The sequence below is a fragment of the Vanellus vanellus genome (genome assembly GCF_965231255.1).
Source record: "Vanellus vanellus genome assembly, chromosome: Z".
In the NCBI taxonomy this organism is placed as follows: Eukaryota; Metazoa; Chordata; class Aves; order Charadriiformes; family Charadriidae; genus Vanellus; species Vanellus vanellus.
The window spans coordinates 62,051,798-62,078,140 of NC_138908.1; the positions used below are offsets into that span (position 1 = coordinate 62,051,798).

Sequence of the window (26,343 nt, forward strand, 5' to 3'; positions counted from 1 at the left end):
TACTGAAAACAGTTCTCATCAATTCAAAGGGAAGAGATGGCACTGAAAAGTTGCATGAGACTCACTCCTGAACTGTTTAAGTGCTGGATGTTCTGAGTAGACCTGAGGACAGCGGCACCCTCTTCTACATGGCTTTATGACCACAAAGTTCCAAAACTACCCCCTTCCCTAGCTCTTCTCTGTTCACATGGTAACTCACCACTCATTATCTCATCCTCTCTCCCAATTTCTTTGTACCAGTTCTGAGTTTAACTTTGCCATTTTTTTGCTTTTGCTTTTCGGTTTTTGTTGCTTTGGTTTGTGGCTTTTGTTTTAGTTTGGGGTTTTTTCCTACTTCTGTTTAGCTTGCAGATTACTGCTGCTATCTCGGATTTGAAAAAGGCATTGTGTACTTAGAGGCTTTTTATTTTTAAACTCTAAAATACTATTTATCCTTACAAACTTGGTGCTGATTTCTCTACAGTCAAACTTCAGCTGAGAATTTAGTATTCACCTAGCAGAAGTGTTTTGCTAGTACTGAATACATCAACTATGATTACGTAAGAAAGTATTTTACATCCAGAAAATACATGGTTTTATTAGGTACAAACTAATCTGATGAATGCACTATGGAAAGACTGAGCTAAACCAATCACACTTTATGCTACACATGGTAATGGTGCCTTATAAACTCCAGTAGTGTAGATTCACCCACACTAAAACTGCAGCTACTGCAAGCAAGAAGTATCTATACACCTTGCTTTGCCAAAAATTAAAACCTGACAAACTGGTATTACCTACTTTTCTTTCTTGCTCTTACCCTTGCTGCAGGATAGTAACTTCAAATGCAAAAATTCTATCTGAGAACTGTTTCTTTTGGAGTTTTTGTAGATACATAAGTCTGAGCCATCAGTGACTGAAGTTTAGCTTCAAGAAATAAGTTACATAAAGCAAGAAGCCTGAGATTTTTTTCTCTGTGCCTTCTTTCTGCACATAACACTGTGGAATGCCCCCCACTGTGGAAACAGGTGCTTCAGTTATCATCCGTCTAAGGATTTTCACAATTCTTAATTTTGATATCCACCCATGATATTTTTAAAGATTAAGAGCAATATTAGAAACTAATACATGAGTCACCATTATCTTCAGTCTTTCAAGAGAACACCATTTCGGCTGACAGAGTAAGCCAAAAGTTTCAACATGCAAAATACTCCTTTGAGAAGAGTAGCTACAATCAATAAGAAACCCCTATATAATACATGACATTAAGTGTAAACCTTAATGGTAGTCACATTCCCAGTAGCTCACACTTTCCTTCACTCTCACATTTAACACACATCCAGTTTATACATATGTAGCCCGTAATCGAGCAATTTAAAACTTGAGCTGCAAATCACCATTTTGCGCCAATTTTTGAAATAGTGTTAAACTGCGGAGTCTAGATTCTCGTTCACCATCCTTCCACAAAATAATGAGGTGGTCAGCAGAGCATGTAGCCAGTCCAAGTTCACCAAAGTACAGGAACATCTGCAATGAAACAGTTACTATTACCATGATGCTCACATGAGATCATCAGCTTGCTTAAATGTTCAATGTACAGCTGGACTAAACAAATACATGTGTCTGAAATGGTTCTGCTTGAAAATCGGTATGCAAAATTATCATGTATACTTTCTAGATGTTTGAGATGTCATAAAATCCCCACATGAAAAAAACTCTTAAACAGTACTTCCCACTGAAAGATCTCAGTTTCGAAAAAGCAGTAAAGCCTTAAATATAAGGAAGCCAAGGTACAGAACATTGAAGAAACTTGTTCCAAGTCAGCAGTAGAAGAGTCCCTTGCACAAACTTTGATCTGCTGGTTTCTTAGGAATAGAAGACACTATTCTGTTCACTTGGGTACACTGTCCCCTTCCCACACAACACCACAGGCTACCATCAGCAGGCCTGGAAGGGATTTTGCAAGAGCAATGGAGCTGACAAGTCATGTAGTCATGCCGACTTCGGAGACTTCCACAAGACTGCCTAAAATTAGCCACTAATTGCTGTTCAACACAACAGCCAATGGAACCAGGTCACATGGTGCCACTATGGCATGCTTGCAGAGTCCTGACTCTTCAGCTTGTTGAAGGGATCTGCCCAGCAGAAGCATTCAGGCCAAGGACTGTGCTACAGCCTACCTGCTCTGGGAAGAGCCACTTACTAGCTATGCAGTTCCAGCAGAAATACTCTGGCCGAGCCCACATCTTTGATCATCACATTTCAACAATACTCAGCATTTCCAGACTCAAGTGCTCCAGTCTGCCCAGAGTTCAAAAATCAAATTTTCCATATGTAGAACGTTGCAGGAAATCACATCCACCATCATCTCAGTTACTCCTTGGCTGTGCAGCATCCCAGCAAAGACCCAACATGTGCCTCTGACTTTTGCTGTGCCTCTTCCTGAATTACACATCACATCCTCTTTCTTAGATAGCAACTTTCCATACTGACAACAGGGCCTCTTTCAACAGTTTTTCAGAAAGAAAAATGGCAGCAAGGGACAGAAAGCCTTGCAGAAATCCCTGTAGCAGAAAGGTTTACCTTAGCCGTTAGTGAAAACCTTTCAGCTTTTGGCAGCAGCAGTTTTGAAATCCAGTCAGTCTCATGAATACTCATGAGCAAAACTACTCCAGAACCACACCGCTCCTCTTTACCTGCCCCTCCCCCTGCTCCTCCCAAGAATGTGTATAGAAGTCCACTCCAAGAAAGTGATTTGTTACTCCAATAGGTTTGTCAAACACAGAAAGGTGCGGAGGGAAAACATCATTTAAAACAAAAACATACTCTACTAGGCAGACAGAAGCACAGCATGGTACCTAATTTAAAATTAAAAAGACCTCCTTAAGGCTCACAGCATAGAAGACTAAGGAATTCCTGAATGGGTTTTGTTTTATATGAGCCCTTGTTTTGATCGCAAACTTAAGATGAAATCTGGAACAAACACACAGTTCCAAGCTGTATTGTTTGCAGTCTACAAAGAAATTCAATACCCCACCAGATTATCTGTAGTGTGTACATATCTGCACATACAATCCTGTGACATCAGTGAGTGAGTTCTCACTAGACCTTTAAGTCAGTATCTAGTATTGTTTTCACACTGCAGTAAATATACCACACAATCAATGTGCTCCCAGCCTCCAGAGTCAGGCATCTACAGCTGTTTAGGAAACACTGCCAAAATTAAATTAAATTAGTAAATGAAATTCACTTTTTCTCATTCTTAACTGAAGCTGACCTACCTGCACAGCTGATGAATGACCAATCAAATCACCCACCAGCTCCAAGAAATACACAGGTGTATTCTCCTGCATCTTCTTAGCAGCTTGGTTTGCCTGCTTATTTGCCCTTCCAAATCCCCACATGTTGAAAAACCCTGGAAAAAAAAATTGTTTTGGCAAAAATCACAAATGTCATTTATTTCCTCTAGCTAAAGAGAGAACTACAGGAGTCACTTAAAATCTAAAAGCAGGACAGCCTGCATGGCAAAATGACAGAAGGACTGTACTGAACAGTGTTTCCACATCTGGACTATTCATCTTGAGAGGGGAAGGAAACATAGCTACTTTGTTTGTTGTCCTTATTAGACATAATTTAGCAAATGTGTTGTATTACTCACCTGGATGAGACAATATACAGAATTAGCAACAAATCCAAGGACTGCCTAAATGAACTAACTGAACAGCAAAGGCAGACACAGGACAACAATGTTTACCTTTCCTCTGTCTTCCTAAACTGTTACTTGTTCAAACAGGAAAGAAATGGGGTGCTAGTCTCTCCTCTGTGTGTCCCGCACTAAGGCATTAGAGTGCTGACATACAGGTAACAAGCAAGTTTCTGATGCTGAATTGCCTGGTTCTATATCACCTACTGGCTTTCTTTTTCAGATTTACAACTATCAGCCGAACTAGAGTGTAAAGATACTACTCTATGTGTTCCATTTAGATAGCAAGAAAATACACATCTGTACCACAGCCTCCAGAAGAACTGTGTAATAATACTGAGAGAAGTAAGAAAGTTGGGTTCTGTGCACAATGCATTTCAGACTTTCTTCATGACCCTTTCCTCAGCCCCATCAGCACACAAACCAAGAAGCGTGCTAGGCCATGGCCCTGATGCAAGGGAAATAACTGGAGAGACGAACTACTCAGGGGATTCCTCAGAATAACAACAGAGCAAATGAACAGCCATCCACCTATCTCACTATTGCATGTGGTTTCTTTCAAAGTTCTGCAATCATAGATGTTACAAATTTCCAATGTGAAACCAATACCACCTGACACAGTAAAAAGCAGAACTGTGTAGATCAGCTGTCACCAGCAATACTGAAGCCAGAACACTCCTGAAAAAGTGTTTCTAAACCAACTCTGGCAGCAAAAACATATTTGCAAAAACTACCATCAACAGGTGAAGAGCCAGGTAGACAAGATACATCAAGAAACTTATTCACAGCTTGAATAAAAAAAATTCCTACAAGACAGAGTAACAGCTCATTACTGTTCCCAGTCCCTAACACTAATTATATTGTCCAGAGCACCTGCCCAAGACCACAACTCCCAGCGCCCAAGGAAGCTGCTGGCCTGGTCAAAGAGCAGCAAGCTCTACACAGGCAATGTCTGTAATTAGGGAAAATACTTCCTAAAACACTAGCAACTAGCCCTGAGGACTGCAACACCCAGAGGTAGTATGCAGGAGAGGTTAGATACAGCCTCAAAGTGAGTCCCAATGTCATTCCAAGTTCAAGGAGGAGATGTGGAAAACACATTTTTTTGTGCCAGCTGCTCATCTGCAAGCTTCTCTTTAGCTTTCTTCACAAGGTCCTGCAACTATTTACTCTTGCATGGTAGAGGATCCAGCACTATTCAGTACAAGAAGCAGCGGGTCAAGGTTTGTCAGGAGAGGTCATAATTTTTTGTTAAACGACCTAATACAACTGTAAACCCTAAATAAGCTTTAAGGCACAGAACTGCTTCAGCTGGACCTTCTAACTTCCCATATCAGATCTTGGAAGGCTCATACACCCTTACCTTCTTCAGTTCCCCCCTCACCTGTCATCAGTTGGTTGAACACAAGACATTATCTCTTCTTACAAAGCCTGTAAGGTTCTCTATTCCTATATGGTGAATACTGGGTTTCCCGTTATCCTTTTAAATGTTCTTTTCACCCCCTACTACTAGCAAACCTGTTGGAACCGGTTCAGCTGGCAGCTGCTGCTTTTCTCGGAGCTCCCAAATGCGCACACTGCCATCTTCTGAACAGGAGATCAGCTGCCTGTAAAAACAGTCGGTAAGCAACACTAGCATGGATACTTATCTGTGTAAGTCACCTTGTGATGTTTCTATAGAATAGACAGCAAGTGCCTCAGGTTCTACACAAGTTTGCTAGAACTCTCAAATGTAGCAGAATATCCAGATGTTCCATACAAAACAAGGTGCTTCTGTAGAAGGACAAACTAAAACGGACTTGCAAAATAGGTGGAAAAATACACATTTTCAATACATTTTAAAAGCATACCACTCTGTAAAACAAAAAATAACAAGTCTAGACTCTGCAAACACAGTTGCACTAACTGGCTTCCGTAAGCTTACTTTCATTAAGCAAAAAAGTATTTTTTCTTATGGAAAAAAAAACAAAAGGAAAGATACTCCTTTTCATTACATGTTTAGTATAGCACACGCATTTACAAGATCAAGGCCCTAATTTTTATCTTCTGACAGACTTGCTCCATTGAAAAAGGGTATAAAGGGATCTAACAACACAACTATCAGATTACATGTATGTAGCATACTGTCCAACTTGGCTGTCAAAATAAGTTCCAGCTAGAAATTCAGCACTAATGAACAAAGGCTGGAAGTTGTCATTTTTTGTTAAAACATTTCAACTGTTATGAAATATTTAGCAAAAAATATTTACTGAATATTCCATAGGCCTTTGCTTTATAGAAGTAAAATACCATTAAGCTATATTTTCACAATGTAGACAAAAGTGCTTTATCAAGCCTGATTTTGAAAACAGCCAAGATATTTTACCTTGAGCCTGGGCATCAAGCATACTGGATTATAGTTTTTTCACATTGAATTACAATGCTGCATTTTCAAAAATCAGATCAACAAGCTCTATCCAATAAAAGCTGATCAAACTAAAGATCAAGTCCCTGCCCTAGAAATTAGATGTAGCTTTGCAGACTGTCTCTAGCCATCCTCCCAAGTTGCGCATTTCTTTACTGCATTAACAAAATGTACTGTGACTCATACCTGTTTGGAAGCTTCTCAATGTGCAGTACAGAGGAGTCATGAGCAGTTCTCTGGCAGGCAATCACACGCTTCATTTGAAGATTATATACGTATATGCCTTTCCCAACAGCAGCAAACACACACTGGAAAGAAAATTCAATGGAACAACTTACAGAAACAGATACCAAAAGATCACCCTGCATGTAATGGATTTCCAGTGGTACTATGACATCATCTATCCCACATTATCTAGCTTGTTTCTGTCCTCGTGTTACTGCTTTATCCCAAAGATACAGAATCAACAAGTTACAGAAAAAAAATTGATTTTTTGGAGGAAAGGAGAAATGTCCTCCTATACTCTAAGCAGCTGTTTCACTTCTGTATTTTACTGTACCTTACAGTCTCAGTGGAAACCAAGGACACCAACAAATCAACACACTTCTGTAATTAAACATTTATGTTCTTACACTAAAATAATGCTCTGTGTTTTGACAAACTCTTGTTTTATCAAGAAAGACTGAGAATACAGGAAGCTGGTTTGCATTTTTGCCTTTTTTTCTTTTTAATTTAACTGAAGCTGCACAAAGAGGTCTTGCTCGAGCATTTGGGCTCTACTAAGCGTAGAAAAGGAACTCTGTCTCAGAATGGTATTACACAATACTGTGTAAAAAGATCTGGAACCATTTTGCATTCTACAGTCTTCTTCAGAAGAGTGCAAGGATTCCATCTCATAACTATCACGGCCCTATGAAGCCACAAACAGTTTACAGATCATTAGACCTGGACCCTCTCATGACTTGTAATGATTTTAGAGGGGACAAGTGTGTGCATGTACACATGATAAATATTTGGTACCAAACAGAGGAGTGCAAAATGCTTCCATTCAGTACATATTCAGTGTTTTGAACATACATGCTGGATCTTTTCCCTGAATGGCCTGCTTCCATTTACAAAGCCCAAACATTAATGTGTATAAGCAGTTCACACTATACACTTATCAACATTTTGTAAAACCAGTAACCCAGTGTCTTTGACTAGGATTTCCTACATATATTCAATGGTGTTTTGACACTGTTCAAAACTCTTTGTACAGGTTTTTGCTGGGTTTTCTCTTGGTTTTGGTTGCTTTTTTTCTGATGCACATCTGTGGTGGGAGCTCTAATAGCTCTGAAACTAAGCTCAGATTTCTGATAGCACTCTACCAAACCAAGGAAAAACCACTGAGCACATTTTTATTATTCTCCTAGTATTGTGTGAGGCTCAGTTCAATGGCCTTCCATATCATTCTTCCACTTCTATATCTCAGCCTTTTCTCCCTTACAGTCTTCACCTTGAGACAGGCTCTTGAGTTTCATACAGTCTTATAGCTTTGCAAAAGATGCTCTTCACAGATCACTTCCCCCCCCGCCCCTTACACCAGACCCAGCAAAACCCTGGTCATCTCAAACCCCAAGAAAATAACAGGTAATGAAGCATAAACTGTACACCTACCTTAACAGGCAAGTTACACACAAGTATCAGGACAGCAGATGCATTCCTTAGCACTGTTTCCTAGTATTGCAAAACCTTAACCATCCCATTTGTTTCTGAATTATATTTTACCTACAAGCTCAGTATCAAACTAGACAAGTGCATCTTCTCCAACTGCCTGCCTACCAAGCCTGCTGAAAAAGTTCCTAAGAGAGAAAACACCAATTTTTTTTTTTTTTTTTTAAACATGAAGAGCGTTCTGCTTTTAGATAGCAAGTGACAAAGTAGGAATTGTAGGAATACTGTTCTTCACCACTTTCTAAGTAGCAACTTTATAATACAGACAGCTCCGCCCTAAAAGCACCTTCTATTTCCGGATGTAACATTAGAACCATCTTTTCTTCCCACCACTCCAAAGTCTCACAATAAATAAAATTTTGCAGCAATTTTTTAGTTCAGTTCCATGAATGGAAGAAAGTGTCAGCAGCCTCAGATTCCACATTCAGTGTTTTAACTACTTCTGAACTTCCCAAAATGATTTTCCCCTCCCTTAAAACACATCTTGTGTAGCTTTCAAGCAGGGAATCAAAATGTTTTGAAGCCAAATCATAGAACTTCTCCTAAACAGGATTGGCTTTTTGGTCCTTCTAGAACTAAGCACCCACAACAAAACCACTGTAAATCCTACCTTTAGAGACAACTACATTTCCTTTCCCCCACACCCACCCCCCCATAATGTTTCTCTCTCCAGTGTTTTAGGAATGTTCTTTTCACAGACAGACAAATGCATCAGATGATTACTTGACCCTCAGCCTGCATTCAAGCTTTTCCACAGTTTTTAGTTTGTTAGAGCTCATATCACTGAATTCATTTCCAGGAATCCCTTTCTTAATCATTCCCCAGCAATGAACCTACATGACCCAAAACAGAATCCCACTGTACCCAATCTATGAAACATCTTTTGTTTTGCTACTAACAGTAACATTTCACAAAAGTAAATAACAACCTGAGGATTTTTAGTGTTTCCTGAACAATAACTGGATTCTGCCTGAGTATTCTGACAAAGAACTCCAGTATTACCTTAAAAGCATGATTACAGTAGACTCGATTTGGACCCATGTTAGTGCTCTTTACTATGGAGTATAGCCCATCTGAACAGAAGCAGCAACATTTATTTACTACTGAGCATAGACATATGCCTATTCTTTCATTCACTTCATAGTACTCTCAGCTATACTGTTCAAGAGGTGCATTATTGCAGAAACTGCAACTCCAGAACCATGGAATGTGAAAGATACATGCCATCAAAAACACACCTCCTGTTTGTTTTTCTCTAGTGGTACTGTAAACAACTAATAAATCTTTGTCAGTCAAAAAGAAATGCTGTTGTGACAGTACATTATGCTAGTTCCCATACCATCAATATATTATAACCTTCAGTTAGCTCAGTGACCAAAATTTTATATAAAAGCTGTTGACTGTATAAAAATAGCTGTGCACATTTTAAAGATGACTCTCATTAAAACAAGTAAACTGAAAACACAAAACACTTTGCCTTCTGTGGTAAGGTCATGCTAGCTCACTTGAAGTAGTTTATTCTTTTTAAAGCTTTTTACCTCCTCATCAGATGTTAAGTGTTGAACTGAAGTTTCGTTTGGGCTTTGGGATAACTTTATTTCTGGCTGTACATCTGGATGGACAGAGGAGTCCCAGAAGTTGCACTCAGATGCCTGCTTTGTCCAGTCAAGTGCATCCCAAACTATTAACTCACCCACGTGAGAACCTGTCACAAAAGTTAAGTCTAGATGGAGAAAAAAAACACACGTAGAAATCACATGATGTAAAAAAAATATCCGTTTCACACAAAGTTACAACCCATTTTTGAGTGAAGCTAGGTAGAATGTGCAGTACATAACTGACTGGACAACAAACTTTCCCTTTGAGTAAATACTCATTTTGATTACCCAGCATAGCTCAGATGAGCCACAGGTGATGATCTCTCTCCTGTAAAATTAAAACTAGGAAGGAGAACATTCACCCACCACAGTGCACAGTGTAGCAAAGGCAAGGACCACCACCAGCAGTATGTACAAATATTTGAAATTCATTTGTTGCCTATATACAAAACCCTTCTATTCCTTGGACAAGTAGGTGTACCAGCGCTCCTCAGACATAGCGAAGTATGTCTTTGCCATAAACAAAAATATTAGTCAAAAATTAAATGGATGAGTTAATGACAAGATTGAGGCAGCTGCTCATGAATTTTTTAATCATACGTGGAAAGGAACTGCTTCAACAATACTTAATGGAGGTAGCATATTGTCTTTTTAAGACCAATATTGCTTCCCCTTCAGAATCAAAAAGGAGAAAATAATGGCAACCAGAAACAACTACCATAGAATCCAAGTTTTCTTCTTTCTACCTTCTTGTTACCTCTGGCTCACAGACCCTTTGTGTCAACCAGGCTGACACAAATAAGCCCAAGGACAAATATACTCTCTGTCACACCAGGAATAACTTGTCCTGGGCTCTGGGGGTGCTCAAAAAAAAAAAAAAAAAAAAAAAAAGACAGGGAAGAACAAAGTAGAAGAGTTTACTGTTACCTGTAGCAGAGTAGACAGAATTGCAGGTAATAGCTCAGTATTGCCCTAATGAAAAGCAGAGATTGCATCATCCTCCAGAGCCTCTAAATAATGGATCTATATGCAGGCCCACACTTGCATATACAGGATTTTCAGTTACCTTGGGACTACAACTACAAAGGATGTGGCATTGTATATTCCATTTTAAGAATCAGAAGGAGCAAGAAAAAAATAGCATTTTAAACTTTCCCAACAGGAAGAAGACTCAGAGTTCCATTCCCATCAATGGCATTGCCTCTTTTGTGCCTTTTCTACATCATCACCTGCCTGGTTTCATTTCACTGTTAATGCATAAATAAAGCCATTATTTCACTACCTTTGCAGCTACACAGGAAGGTACGTCTACTACTTAGGAAGTTTCACTCCAGTTAAAAGTTTGGTCCCAATAAAAACTCCATAGTTGAAATATCCTGCTAGTAACTAACAAAACTAGTAACATTATAAAATTACTCTTACCATTGACACTGACCAATGACAAAATGTTATCCTTATGGTCAACAAGGCGTTTTATTTCAAGGACATTCCAACCTTCAGACCCATCATTAGAAGCAATCAGCCTAAAAATTACTTCAAAGATAGAGAAAGAAATTGTCTAAATAAGCTTTATCATTCAGAATAAAATGTAGCTATGGTTAAATAAAACACATCATTTTCAGAAAGACTCAAACTAAAACATTATGAGACAGTACAAGATGTGCAAAGCCACTTATGACCACTCATAACACCAAAAAAATGGGAACACATCATTTCAGTGTTATTATTAAGGGCTCTTACTACCGCAGCTATAGGATAGAACATTTCAGCACAGTAACTCTGAAATTCAGAGAATCAGTCAACACCAGAAGTTGCAGAAAGCAGAAGTGAAAAGTATTAGACGTCTTTATGGATAAGTAAACGGAAATCGGAACATCTTTCTTACAGGCTTATCTGACTGAAAACTATTATTCCAAAGCATATTATTTTCTCTGGTAAGGCAATCAAGATGGCCAGAAATTAAGACTTAATTTTAACCAGTCTTAGAATTTCTTTTATGATATCTCAAGAGCACTACAAAAGAACTGTGGGAAATTCAGATAGAAGTTGACATTGTATACCAATGTTGAAACACAAAATGACTACTTTTAATTTGCTCCTGATTCTTTGATCAGAATATCAGATTGCTATTTTTCAGCTAAGTGTTTAAACATATTGAGCAAAGCCTGTTGTTTTGCACATTCAGTGCTCTAATTTTTCTCCTGGATTTTTTTTCCATATTTTGAAATTTCAATAATTCTATACAACAAACTTATTTAAAAGACTTTCCACTGACAGATAACTGATGATTTACCGTTTGCATACATAGAAAATCCTGTATCCAAGTGAGCAACAGAAACCATCACATTGTCTCATTATAACTTTGGACAGTATAATGAGATCAGCAATATCTCAGACTCCTGATCTTGGGATAAGGAGGTGCTAGACAAGCCTAATATTTGACAGCTCAGATAATGAATTCCAGACCTTCTCCAGAAGGACAAATGTAGATCACCAGTCAGATCTGTACAGGTGGCAATAACAGTAATAACAAAGAATACAGAAAAGTTTTGTCATGCAGATCTCAACAAAATTCCTGAATGAGATTAGTGTTGTCTGCCTCTTTGTCAAATAAGGGAAAAAGGAAGAAGGTTGGTAACCACACTCTAATAACATTTACTTTTCCTATACAATTCCAGCAGCATGCTCTTTACACATTACTCTGATAAGCAGCTGTTATATGGGAACATGAACACTTAACAGAAACACAACATACTCACTTAGCTCTTTGCCAACAGCTGCTGCAACACAATTTTTAGGCAATTCAACCAAAGCACTGATACCTTTGAAAAAATACAGGAGATAAAGGACAAAAGGATATTCATTGGCCACAAAAAAAACACAGGAAACTGCTAATTCCTTTATTAATAAGTTCTCCATAATCTTCCTTCCACTTAGAAGTTACTATCAAAATAAAAGCATATTGCTTGAAGTGAAAGTTAAACAGCATTGGACATGAACAGACTACCTCAGATGGAGGTAGAGTCAGGAATTTTGGTCCTGAGTCAAACAGAACTGTCAATGTCAAACTTGAAGTGAAGCTGATAATAAATAACCCTTTTATTCTCAATACAGTTAAGATATTGTCCAGCTTTAGCACATAAACATTATGGACACTGTGGTAATTATTGAGACTCTAAACATATGCAGTACCAAAGTTATTAGATACTCATACTACCAAAGTATGCATGATATGAAAATATTGTGCAGAGCCATCTGAAGAATAGGGCACAAGATAAAATGTCCAGCTTGCTGTTACTCTGCCTTCATCGTGCACAGAATTCCCCCCCCCTGTGCTGCCACACCATTAAAGGAAAATTCCCCAAGGAATAAGCAATCTGTTACTTTCCCCACTAAGGAAGCAAGAGATTAGGAGGGAAGAAAGAGCCCATGCTGCATATCCCACTGACCCCTCGTACAAAAGTTTCAATAGCACCTCACTCTAAGCACTGCAGCACCACTTCCAACTGGTATGTGGCATGATATTTCATACTGAACCAGAAGAAGTATTAATATCCTCAAAGATTCAGAAGGTTTTGCCTACCACTATTCCATTTTATGACAAAAATAAGGAAAACATTATTTCCAACTTTGAATTTGATTCACAGTTTTGTAGGTATCTTTGTAAAGTATGGCAATAATATGCAACAATTTTCTTTGCATGGACAGATAATATTTAAGCTTATGAATAGAAAAGCACAACTGACATTAAGATCTGATTACGTTTACTGTATTTCTATCAAAACCTGCATTTTCTACAGCAAAAGTACTGATTCCTCAAAATAAAAAGAAATCTTTACCACCCTACTACTACAAAGCTTTACGTAGGAATAATAAAACTCCCACTCGTTCATAGAGAAAGCCAGCCAAAGGATCTGGTCCACATTACAGCGAACATGTACAAATCACCATCCAAGGTCTAGCCCTGTAAGTTCAAGCTAAGGTACAGTTACTGAGATTTGACTTATTCTAAAATTCATACAGCACAGGAGATTAAAAGCAGTCTTAATTCTGAAACGATTAAGTCTGACATTTAAAAAAATAGAGAGTGACTCTAATACATAATGTTATCATTAGAATTAAAGAGAATTTGCCAAGTTGGTTTTGCATCATTATACAGATCCATTTTACTTGCACTTTAACAGCTATAATGAGTCATTTACATTTTTACCTGCATCAGTAAGATGACTGGTCTTACACAAGAGATCTAATTTTCGGTTCCAAACACATAGATCACTCCCTCCAGACAACCATACATCCAGTCTTTGAAGAACTGTCAAACACTGCAGAACAAAAATCAGATATATGTCCCCTGCAAAAGTTCTTCAGGGAATTTTTCAGTGAAATGATCAAGAGCTTTAGCTAGATAAAGCTGTAAGTAATGAAATACAGTATTAAGGTGTCACTTTCCTGAGAAATACAGATTTAATTACATGCTATATGTTACATTTTTCCATCAACAATGCAAAAACTGATTTTGGATTGCCTTTTCCAACACAGTGACAAAGCCAAGCCATAAAATGACCTTGGTTCTACATCCTTTCAAAAAGAAAATCAAGGCGTTAAGAGTTCCAAAAATAAATTAAGAATTCTGCCCACATCTCAGCCACTCATTACGTACCTGTTGTTAAACCAAACACTGCTGTTCATTTTAACACAACTGCCCATATGGCCCATGAGCCATACATAATAGATTCTTACATATAACAAAACAACAGACATACCTAGGGTTTCCTCAGCTTACCTTTACAGTAGAATGGAAACACGACACTTTCTGAACCTGTCTCCCACTACTGCAGTCCCAAACCTGACTTTATTCATTAAGGAAAACAAAAGGGTTTTATATATTGTATTTATAACTCCTATGTTTGTAACTAAATGACAGACTGGGAAATAGGTATGCAGAGACCTGCATGGGGAACGGCTTCAAGCTCCAACAGGGTAGGTTTAGACTGAACATTAGGAAAGAATTTTTCACAGAAAGGGTGGCCGGGCATTGGAATAGACTGCCCAGGGAGGTGGTTGAGTCACCATCCCTGGATGGGTTTAAGAGACGTTTGGATGTGGTGTTTGGGGATATAGTGTAGGGAAGAACTTTATAGAGTAGGGTAGATGGTTGGACTCGATGATCCCAAGGGTCTCTTCCAACCTAGACAATTCTATGATTCTATGTGACTCAGTCTTCTAAACCCTGATTATCTTTTTAATATTTGGCCAAAACGACATATTAATAATATGGATTCATTTTTGTAGCAATGATTGCATCTTCTTACGAGCAATAACTAGTAAAATCCTAGTGTAATCCAATTATACCTACTGGGTATTATCAGCCAATAAATTTAAACAACCTGCAGCTTGTCTCAGTGTTACCTTTAAAAGTAAAAGCCACCAAAAAGCCCATAGAAATTTGAATCCTCTCCAGATTTAAGGATACAATAACTGTTCTATCAGCTGATGCTGTTAAAATCAAGTGTTTTTTCTCTTCAGAAGCATCTGACGAAGAAAATGGTGCTATAGCTGTAATTTTGTGTGTGTGTCCATGAAGTTCAAAAAGTTTTTCTCCAGTCTGAAAAATAAAAACATGGAAAACCAAGGCTAAAATTTGGAAAATGCCTACTCTAGCATACAAAATAGGTACCAAATTGCTTTTGAAAGCAAGAATTCTGAGTCTAAAATCTCCCTTTCTTAAGAAATGTATGGATTTACTTCTTACTACCTTCAATACTGTCCAAGATCTTACCCAGAATTAAATAACATATTACGTGTAAGGGAGTAGTACATAATAAAAATTACTCTAAGGGTAAAAAAAAAAAAAAACACAACTCTAAAAGCCCTTAAGAACTAAAGTTCTCCAATAAATTAATTTCATTTTAATGCAAATATTGGTCATTCACCCTTTTTAATGGATACTAGCATAATTCAGATTTGTTGACAAGCCCTCTATTGAAAAAGGTGGATTTTTTTTATTTTAAGGATTAGAAAAACTTGACCTGTATTTTTGGCAAACATAGTACTGCCAATTCCCTGATCACTTTATTTAGTACGAACATTATCTATAGCTGGTATATCTATAGCAGCTACCTCTGCTTTGTTTAGTCAGAATGCAAAACCCTTCAAACAAACAGGCAGAAGCATACTGGCATTTTAAACATGCAATTAAAATCCTGGGTAGTTATAACTGTACATCTCTTTACACTTGTGGGTTAAGTTTTTAAATTAAAACTACAAAATATTTGCTTTAACAAAAACATAATAAAAATCTTACAGAAGTACAAAATGGAACTCAGCTCCTAAGCTGGATATCTAAACAAGTTTTACATTCACAAACTGCTCAGAACGCTGAGTATATATACTCATATACATGGTTTTGAATACTCAAAAACAATTTCCTTTTCCAAATTATCGGAATTATAAAAGGCTTTCAACAATAGCAAAGCACCATCTGAAACTGCTCAAAAGACAGCAAAAGTCTCAAGTTCCCCCTTGCATATTTTAAAATTACACCATCATAAATGTCACATAAATTTTTCAGGTTTCCAAAAAAGTTTGCAGTCTGAGATTTCTTTCTTCCTTAATCTGAATGTTTGACACTCACAATTTAGACAGCACAGTATATTTCCCTTTTAGACTTCCTATTGAACAATCTAACTTATATACTAGCACTCCTTAATATAGCTCTAATGCTTATCCCTTCCCTACAATTGTCAGTGATACTTAGACACAAAGCAGAAGAGCAGAACAGTGGGTATCACACTTATAGAACCCTATTTCTATTATAAATCTAATGTCTTAGTAAGGTTTTCAAAACCTTACTTTTCTTACAACTTTCAAAAGTTGTAAGATTTTTATCACAACAAGCAATTAGGCCTTGTTTGTGCACTGCATGAAATGTTTAACTTTGACTTGACTTTGGTATCCTTCCAGTACAGTTTTGTGTTAGCTCTCCATTTAGTCTAGTTATACTACAAACAGATATTGCTAATAGAGCCACTGAAATGTACTTAACACTTAAGTATATGTAAATCTTTGCAGGATTGAGACATTGCTACATAATTGTTGAATCAACATTTCAGTGTTTACAGTGAACACCGAACATATTTTAAAAGAAGAATTAAAGCCACAAGCTCATTCATACCCCTGCATTTCACATCATTATTTCATCTCAAATTTCTAAAATCACTGTGTCTTCCCAAAACATTCTAAATTTTAAAGCTATTGTTCTTTTGGGTTCACACAACTTTTACTTTCCTAGCTCTCCTTTGTAAACTAAGATTTGACAGACTCCCTCGACTTCCACATTTTCAAAGAGCAGCTCTGCACCAATTCTTATTTATTCTGCTTTTTCACTACGAGACATTTTTAACTCCTGTCCCCAACTTCTGCCCTCTCCAGAGCACACAAGCTACCCCCCAAAAAAGAGCTAACCTGAGCATTCCACAGAAATATGACTCCATCATCTCCTGCAGATGCAAACCTGAAATAAAAAAAAAAATTAAAAAAAAAGCTGTGAAACCTTCAATATAACGTAATGGAAAAGCAATAAACAGTTATGTAAGAAAAATATTTACAAGATATATCAGATTCTGGCTTTAAAGAATAAACACGTATTCATAAATCTCAACTACAATTTATAAACAGAAATCAGTACATTTCAATAGGTGTTTATCAGCACACACTTAATATAAGAACAAGGCTTAAGAATTCCAATGCATACTTTATAAATAGAATCCAACACTACAGAACCAATTCTCCTGTTTAAAAATACGAAATCTTACACACCAAAAACCAGCACACTCTAAAACCAAATAGTATTAGTAGAGCCATGTCTGCCCAAACCATGACAGCCAGCTGAATGCAAGACATCTAACAAGTTACAAACCACTCATCTGAATATGACCTAAGAGCAGAGGAGCCCAGTATTTATCATGATACTTTAAACTGTGGCTTAAAAGAACTCCCAAAGGGAGCACATTTAAGGTGCTAAATTTGACTTCTGCTAAAAATCCAGCTGGAAGGCATACCATATGAGGAAAAAACAGGTTCATATTAGCATGTTAATCTCACATTAACAAAGTCTAACCTAAATACAATCTTTTCCCCTAGGCTAGAGTGAAGATCCACCCACCTGCCTGCATTTGCACCTTATCACCACCACAGTTTTACTGTAGCTGGAGCACACATCCCAGGTATCCCCGTGAAGATGTACTATGAGTTAAGAAAGCCTAGAACAGAAGCAAGACCTTCCACAGAATATTGAATTCAGTTGTTACTTGCAAATATACCTACCTTCTAATCTTTCTTCTTTTGTTTTAAGCCTTCACCAAGAGTTAAACAGTTAGTATATAGAAAATTGACTAAGATTTGTACTATGGGCAAGAAAGTCAGGAATAAGAGAGGTTATACCACTTCTGAATTTTTTTTTCCGTTACCAGCTGTGAGTGGTTTCATGAATCATACACATGTACTTTCTTTTAGACTCTTTGCAATTACAATGTTTGTGAAACTTGCTAGCAGAGTAAGTTTTCAGGCATAAAGCCATAGGGCTTTTCCCCTCTTTTTCTTCCACATATCCTCCTGTTTTATTCTATTATAGTAAAAAAAAAAAAAAAAAAAAGTGTAGAGTGTAGGCTGTACTTTCTTCATGTCCTTCATTATTTTATATCCAATCAAGCCCCTTCTTTAAAAAGATTAGAGAAGAAAAAAAACAGTCTTCCATGGACACCTCTGATAACATTAATTTCTTACCTTTAGTTGCCTTTTAGCTCTGTTATACCCTGTTTTGTCACAACATCAAGAACTTGAAATAGTAAGACCCTCATAATTCAGCAATAAACCTTTAAATTCTAATTCCTTTCTTGAGTAATACTGGAGCTGTGTACCACTTAAACAAAATTCTGGGAAGAAAACTGGCATTTGAAAGAAGGCGTGAGTGTAATTCGTCAACATAGAAGTTCAACAGAGTGTGTGTTTGTGTATTTTCCCCCTCATCTTTAACTAGGATTTCTGTTTAAATATAAAGGTATATTGTAGAGTCAGTTACCCTACAGTTACATTCTGTTCACCAAAGTAGAGATTCATGTGGCACCTGATTCTTTTCCAGTCATGATCACCATCATCTATAACCTTGTCTGTTTCCTGAAGGAGCAAGAAATGGTCAAATGAGCAACAAAAAAGGCTGTTCTTAAAATGTGTTATGAACTCTGTTTAGTTTAATGTGTCAAATGCGAGAGTATTACATGCAATTTTATCTCAGTCCATTTTTTGGAAGACTCTTGCTGAGGCTTAGCCCTCCTTAGTGATCTCCCAATCAATATGACCCTTACTTCATGTTCAAAAAGTACAAGAGAGAAGAAGAAAAAAAACCCCAGCTTTCTGTTACATTTATACAGGATTTATTTAGTATCTTCAAAAACCAATCTGAGAAAATTTTCCACTCACTGGTTTTAGCTGAGCCACTGAGAAAACAAGAAAATCCTTCTGCAAAATTCTCAATAAGATGATATTATCTAAAGACCTGAAGCGTGAAACTTGGCTTACAGTAGTTGACAAAAAGCACACAATGGAAAAGCTGCAGAAACTAAATAAAAACATTTCAGAAGCTGAGTAACAATACTAATTTTACTGAAAAGAATCAAATGAAAAATATTATCAGCTGTTTAACAATCCAGAAACTACCAGTGAAGTGACTCTATTAAACTCCTCAAACTCTCAGAATATTAACCAGCTATATAACTTACTCCTTTTCCATATGCTATTTTCCAACCTATCTTCAATGCGGCCATCCAGGCTTTAGTTTTACACTGATGATCATTAGTTTAGCTTCAATAATTTACCTGCTACCATACAATGAAGCCCAAAATGGTGAAAGATTTCTTTGCATCAGACAGTGCATGCAATCTAAGAATACTCTGGTATTTCTATAATAACCAATTACATTTTTTGACCGTGAGTTTTGGGAAAAATGTACTTTGAGGAAAGGTTACTTTAAAAACTTCTCTAGGAAAAAAAAAAAAAACAACTGGAAAAAAACCCACAAGATTCTTCTATTTTTATATGAGTCTTCTGGTGGATTGGTATAATGTAGAAAAAATTGTTATGATAATGCATGTAACTTGTCTGATATATATATTTATGACATTAAAAATGAAAACTGACAAGCTAAAAATTCTCCATGGAGTCTTCTGTGAAATTTTTACAGATATATATATAAATTTACAAAATTACTAGAAAATAAGACTCTGCGGGCATCCTGAATTTGGAAGAGACCACCTGCCTGACTAACGTGCATGGGGAAGGAGAGAACTTTCCTTCACAAAACACCTACCCTACACTGCAAGGATATAAACCAAACTCTTACCCAAGTTAACTGTGTAGTGTATTGATGAATATACTAGACATCCCCTTCTGTGCCTAATCCATAAAAGATATAAATTACTACAGCTCCGTAACAGACAGACTCTTGCCTGCTACTTACATTCTTAGTTCTAAAGGTTTTCTATTTAATTCTCCACATCAGCTTAGAGTCACTACACTTATTATTGACTAAAGGCTTCGCAACTATACTTTTAAGGCAGATAAACATTTCCTCTCTTGCAGCATTAAGTTAAATTAGAGAACATGCAAGGCTAATTCAGACAAGGCTAGGATAGAAGCCAGGTCATAATGTATAACTATCATAATTCATTCCCTCAGTCACAATTCAAGGTGACAATGGTAAATCTAGTGACTTCATCTGTGCTTCAAAACCAGTTTTCAGATTTTAGATAACTCTTGTCCTCAGAGTTCACAATAAAGTTGGACCTAGCTACAAGGAACTAAGAACAGAATAGATAAAGATTGTCAGGGAATATAAAAAAAAGAGTTCACAAAGCTAAAAATTGGAAGAGAGAAATAAAGGAACTGTCATGTCTCAAAGAAAAAGTACAGCAAGTTGAACATGATCAAATTGCAGGAGGTATGTAATGCAAAGATTAAGCATATGTTGAATTTTAATACATAGTCATTCCAAACAAAGTGGTGAAAATTTCAAAATTTGAGAAGTTCAGAAAAAAGTTGATTAACCAAAGCTCAAGTAAACTAAGCACTGGAGTTTCAGAAGAAAGTGTAACAAAAGATTAGAAAGAAAGAAACAGCAATATTCAATAGTGTTGAGAATGTCATGTTCAACTGCTACGATGTATCTGTAACAGTCTACTATATTCTTGGGTAGAATCAAAAGGTAAAATAACAGCTGTCCTCAATTCAAAAACATACAACACATGCATTCACTCAGAACAGAAGTAGACACTACTGCATATTGTTCTGGAGAAAGTGTGTGTATGCATGTACAGAAGGGAACATTCAACCCAGAAACAGCCTGAAAAAGACAGGATGAATTAGCTAAAAACTTTTATTTCAAACAAATTAATTTGTACCAAGAAACATAACTCCATCACAATCTTTTTTCACATGAAAGTATAACTTACAAGAGAAGCCAAAAAAAAAGGGAGTGTTCACCCCTTGCCTTCTTTAACTTCAGGCTTTTCCTGCCTTTCCCCATCAAAAGTAAAAAGAGAGGATCAAAAATTTAAGTACATTTTCATAAATATTCTCTGAAGTATTGCCAAGGATGCTGTGAAACAATTTGAAATGCAATTTCATACCTGCAATCATCTATTTGGACTAGAAATCGTACTATATCTTGATGACCTTTCAACACAAGGAGCTCCGTGTAAGGATTCTGTATTTGTTCTTCACCAATTGTCTGTACAGATGATTTCTAAAATTCATAAAAAAGGAATGAAATTTATTTTGTAGTGATGTAATTATTTTCATCAGGTCTCTGTAATGTCTAACAATCTACAGCCAAATTCCTGTGTGAATATGTAGTTATATTTGAAGTTAAATTACGTTTCTGATATATCATTTTGCCTTAATGAAAATCACTACAAAAGATAATTTCTTTTGTAATATTATTTCAAGTACATAATATCTTTCTATAGCATGTATTTTAAATTATAATATAGCATTTTCTGTTTAATAAAATCATTTTATACTGCTTTAATCACTGATACACCAAAATGAAATCCCAGTTTAGTCATAAACTGTCATGTGGAGCCAGCGTCATTACTCAATTCACCATACATTCAGTTTTTCATTAAATTACACCTCTTCTGCGAGGTCTGTGAACCTCTCATATCTTTCATCTACCATTCAATTTTAAAATCCTATATAAAGATGACATATTTAAAACAAATAAGAACAAATGCTATTCTGTTACATAATATATAAATAATTCCTTGGGACTCTATTCACAAAATACCAAAGCAAACCACTTAAAAAACATAAGAATGATTAATCATTTTATAGAACAGCATCTACAATTACCCCCAACTAAACTATTAATTAAAAGAATAATCAATCACTAAGAGCAAGCTGATCACCAGGCAGGGTCAATAAAATATTGCATAGGACTGCAGTTTCAGGGCACAGCAGTTCTGCTATCTCAAACATCAGTTTATTTCAATAGAAGACAACTTTTTTTGTATTTCAGGTCTTCACATTCTGGAAAAACTTGTTATTAGACACTGTTTAAAAAAAAAAAAATTCTAAATAGCTCAGTAGTAACTCAGTGACAGCACTCCCCTCCTAGATTTATTTTACATGACAGTCAACATCATCTTACTTCCAGGACTATCTCTTCCTTGAGGACTTCAACAGAACCTACACTGTAAAACAGTAATTACTGAACACTGTGCAACATGCAGCATACATAACAGGTATGTGAAAGACAAACATATTATCCTCAGAAACTTCAGTATTTTCTTGTAGGAATAATAAATTATTTTCTATTACTTCCATATTGGCACTATGATACTATTCTTCAGAATTTAAGAATGACAAAGTTAATAAATAGGGTAAGAAATCTGTGTTTATTTTTAAAATGGAGAGGTTGTCAAAATGCTAGTTCTTGTGATTTTATCTTGGTTTTGTGTTATGTGATGCATTTCATGAAGCAACTGTTCCTCATTTTATGCAATTATGTGAGAATAGCAGTTCCCATTTAAAATAACACAAGTAGAGTCTGCATGGTTAAAAAGAAAAGTTGGACAAATAGGGAAACTTGGAGTTCAGCTGGCAAAAGCTAATCAAAACATTCCTTTAAAAAAACTGAGTACTACAAATCCTAAGCAAATTTCAGCATCACCGGATGACATTAGCAATACTGTAGACAGAAGAATTCCATTTTTATTTACTAATAGGAACATACATTCACAAAACAATTGTAACACCATTTTGAAAAAGTCAGAATTTGTAACATTAAATGTACCAATTCTATATTCTGTTGTTGCTTCCTATTCAGTACAAGACAGTACTACTTCTTTTGAACAATGTGTCTAATCTTACTCTTTCTTAATTCTAAGAATGCCTGTGAATATTGAAAGGTACAGTGCCTATGAAGTACTATAGATAACAACAAAATACCAGTTTTTCCCCAGTACATACAAGCAGCTATGCTCTCTTCAGATCTTCATTAATATTTACCAAGGTGTTGGGTTACTTGTGCGTTCTTTCTCTGAAGAAAACTATTTTTGATATAAACTACTAATTGAACTCTCTTGTAGAAACACCAAGTTTTTAGAAGAGAAAGCTAGATGTCAATGCTAATGGAATCCATTCCAAATTTGCATGTTTTTATGCAGGATCTGTAAGCATCGCTACAATAATCAGTAAAAAAACCCACAACATTCATCTCAGCTGCAGAACTTCCTATAACCCCTGTGATCTGAAGCATTTAAAAGTGCGATTCTCAAAAACAATTCACTAAAAATATGGATACAAGACTATACAGATATACTTATATCTGTAATATATAATATGGAGCACGATAAATTAGCTTATATGGACCGTGATGCTACTGCAGTCAGGCTGCTCCCATTACCAGAGCCACTCTGTTTAAGACATACACCATGGCCATCAACTGAAGAGATTCAAGAGCTTAAGTCTAAACGATTTTCAACTCCAAAGTAAAAAAGGAAATGTGTAAGGAGGCATTTACATTTCTTGAATTTAGGACAGCTTTGCCAGAGGCTTTCTCTATTCACCCAGTGCAATGTCAGTCTAATGCATCTAGCCTTTTCACGACTGGCTGAAGCCATAGCACATGAAACAAATACCGTTAAGTCCATAGCCCACACACTGCTATGGGCTTCCTTACCTATTTAAGAGTGCAAAGAGAATTAATGGTTATGAAGATGATCTTTAAATGAAACAACGCTACATAATGCAGGAAAAAAAAAAAACCAAAACAAAGCATTTTAGGGACTAACCCTTATCAATATTTGTTATTCAGTTTTTCCACAGAAAAGCAAGACAATCACCATCACTCAGCAAATCAGTGGCAGCAATGGCAAAAGTCCAGTGAATCTGGTTTAACCAAGCTATGAATGGCAGAATGGAGGAACTGGACAAAACCTTGACTCATGCTCATGCTTTATTAAATCACAGTATAATTAAACCATAGCCAGAATTTAAATTTTGGAGAGGAACACACACCAATGTAGTCTTCTAGTGCATGTTAGAAAGCTGTTGTGTATTTCCCATTTCCTTTTAAAAACAACTGCACACAAACCTGCTAAATATGACTGCAATACAAACAACATTTTGACAGATGACAAAGGTCAGAGGCATTCCCAGACATCATTATTCCAAATTGGTACAGACTCAAATTTTCACCAAAGTAACTACTGGTATTCAAAATCAACCATGACATGGTCATGACTTGTTCATGTACAACAGCTGAAAAATATTTACTTCCTCATATTTGTCTAGATTACAAACACGCTAAGTGTAAGGAGCCCAGTAAGTGTGTTAATTAACTCTAAGTCCAGGTTGAGAACTTCAGCAGAGTCTTAGAGACAAGAAAATCTCAATAATCTCTCCCTCAAATCCAGTAAAACTCTTTCTGAGTAAGGCAACAGGAAGGATGCCTGTGTTCAGTGCACTACATAGGCCTAGTTTATTTTATGGATGAGAAACTGAGAAGGAATGCTAGAAAAGTAATATAAACTATAAGTAGGCCCCATAACTAGTAAGCTACTGCCTATAATTCACATTTTCGACTGGGGAATCCCGAAGGCAGGACTCCATATGCTTGCAAGGTACACATCACCCCACTTGCTCAGGACGCGTCGAGCAGGAGGAACCCTGACAGGGAGGAGGGAGGAGCTGCAGACAGGGACGGCTCCTGAGCCCTTCAGCTCCCGGGTAAGCTCAGCTTGGGGCTTTTGCTGTTTGTGTGTTTTTTCCATTCCTCCCTTTCTCTTCAGCGAAGGTTGTAACCCTTTGTAACAACCAGAAAGCCTCACAGGCTGCGAGCTAGCCCTGAAGGCCCCTTCCTCCGGGGAGCCCAGGGCAGGGCCCACCCTGACGGAAAGGTCCCCGCCAGCGTGCCCCTCGCTCACAGCTCGCTTCCCCCCCCCCCCCCCCCCCCCGACCTAAAGCTCCCCATGGCCCTCCGTGGGCGCCACGCTGCATGAGGGCGGCCGTCCCCACGGGCAGCCCCCCTCGGCTCGGCCGGTGGCTCCCGACTGAAGCGACAACGCCCCCCGCCCCCAACAAGGGCCCTAACGCTTCTCCTGGCCCCGCCTCCCACCGCGAGCTGCTCTGCCCCCTTCCGCCACGCCCGCCCGCCGCCTTACCTCCGCCAGGCCCTGCGGCTCCCGGCCGCCGCCGATCAGCCACCGCAGCATCGGGAGCGGCACCTGCGTCCCCCCTCACGGGCGGCTGGTCTACGGCAGCGGGACGGTCCCTGCCCGGTCGCTGCACGGGGGGCTGGGCGGGATGGCCGGGGGCGGGGGCTCTCGCTGAGGGAAAGCCATTCTTAATCGAGCTCCGCGCGGTGAGCAGCCCTCCGGTGGGCGGGGCCGAAAGGGGCCTAAGCAATCGAACGCCGAGTGGGTACCGTACCGCCGCTGAGGGCCGCTGTGTGGGGGGGGCGGTGAGGCGGGGGCCGTGAGGGGCGGCGGTGAGGCGGCCGTGAGGGGGCGATGGTGAGGCGGGGATCATGAGGGGACGGCGGGAGCCTCAGGCCGGTTCGGATTAGCCTGTGGGCGAATCCTGGAGTTTAACTGCCAAGTGTATTAATTCTGTATAATGGAAAAATAAAATATCTATTAGCTTCTTGCTTGCAGTTTAGCAATTTCAGATTAAATTTATGCTACAACAAATGAATAATTATTACCATTTTATTGTGACCATCTTACCTGTTTCCTGAAGTAAACGACCACCAAAATTTTCTGTATGTAACAGATTTCCTTTGGCTGTGACTGTTTCCGTTCTCCTTCACTGTACGTCCTTCAGGTCTGCGATGTCTTTGTTGGGATAGAGCAACAGATACAAATGATGCTGCACCATTGGACTAAATGACACCTTCGTGTAATTCACTGACCTGCTCCTTCTCTGTCCTTAATGCAATGATCTTGGCAGCCTTTTTGAATTTTAGGTGCACATGGAGCAAGATCACAAACCCCAGCCCAAAAGGCCTCACAAACCCTATTCTTGAGCAGACACAGGTAACAAAGAAACCCCTAACATGTATGAAAGTGTCCAACAGACACTGCTCTGTACATGTAAATCTACACATTTCACTTCTCCTGTTGCCTTTTCATCCATGTTGTTTCAGGTGATCAACACCACACAATATCATGAGCCATACCCAAGATTTCCCAAATACCTAGGGCAAGAGATAATGGTGGTTTGCTAAAACCTGGACTTCTAGTAGCAACCAGCCTGTGTGTGGAAAGCATGGGATGGATGGATCGTGTGTCTAGGGTTAAATGCCACTGTAATGACATAAGTTTCACAAGTGTTGCTGGTGTGCAACCTGAGTATTGCCATTTGTTAACTTCTGTGAATTCCCTGCAGCT

The 26,343-nt window shown here is 37.9% G+C and overlaps 1 protein-coding gene across 1 annotated transcript; it reads right to left on the reverse strand.

Annotated features, from left to right (window-relative positions):
* Positions 1–973: 973 nt before the first annotated feature.
* Positions 974–25,167, reverse strand: WDR41 (WD repeat domain 41; the record flags this gene model as incomplete). The annotated part of the gene is made up of 13 exons (XM_082497695.1): positions 974–1,506; positions 3,261–3,394; positions 5,201–5,289; positions 6,273–6,394; positions 9,338–9,522; positions 10,820–10,930; positions 12,157–12,219; positions 13,608–13,719; positions 14,181–14,243; positions 14,871–15,002; positions 16,862–16,910; positions 21,079–21,194; positions 25,117–25,167. The coding sequence occupies 13 exons, from the start codon at positions 25,165–25,167 to the stop codon at positions 1,354–1,356; spliced, it is 1,380 nt and encodes a 459-aa protein (XP_082353821.1). The 3' UTR covers positions 974–1,353.
* Positions 25,168–26,343: the final 1,176 nt, after the last annotated feature.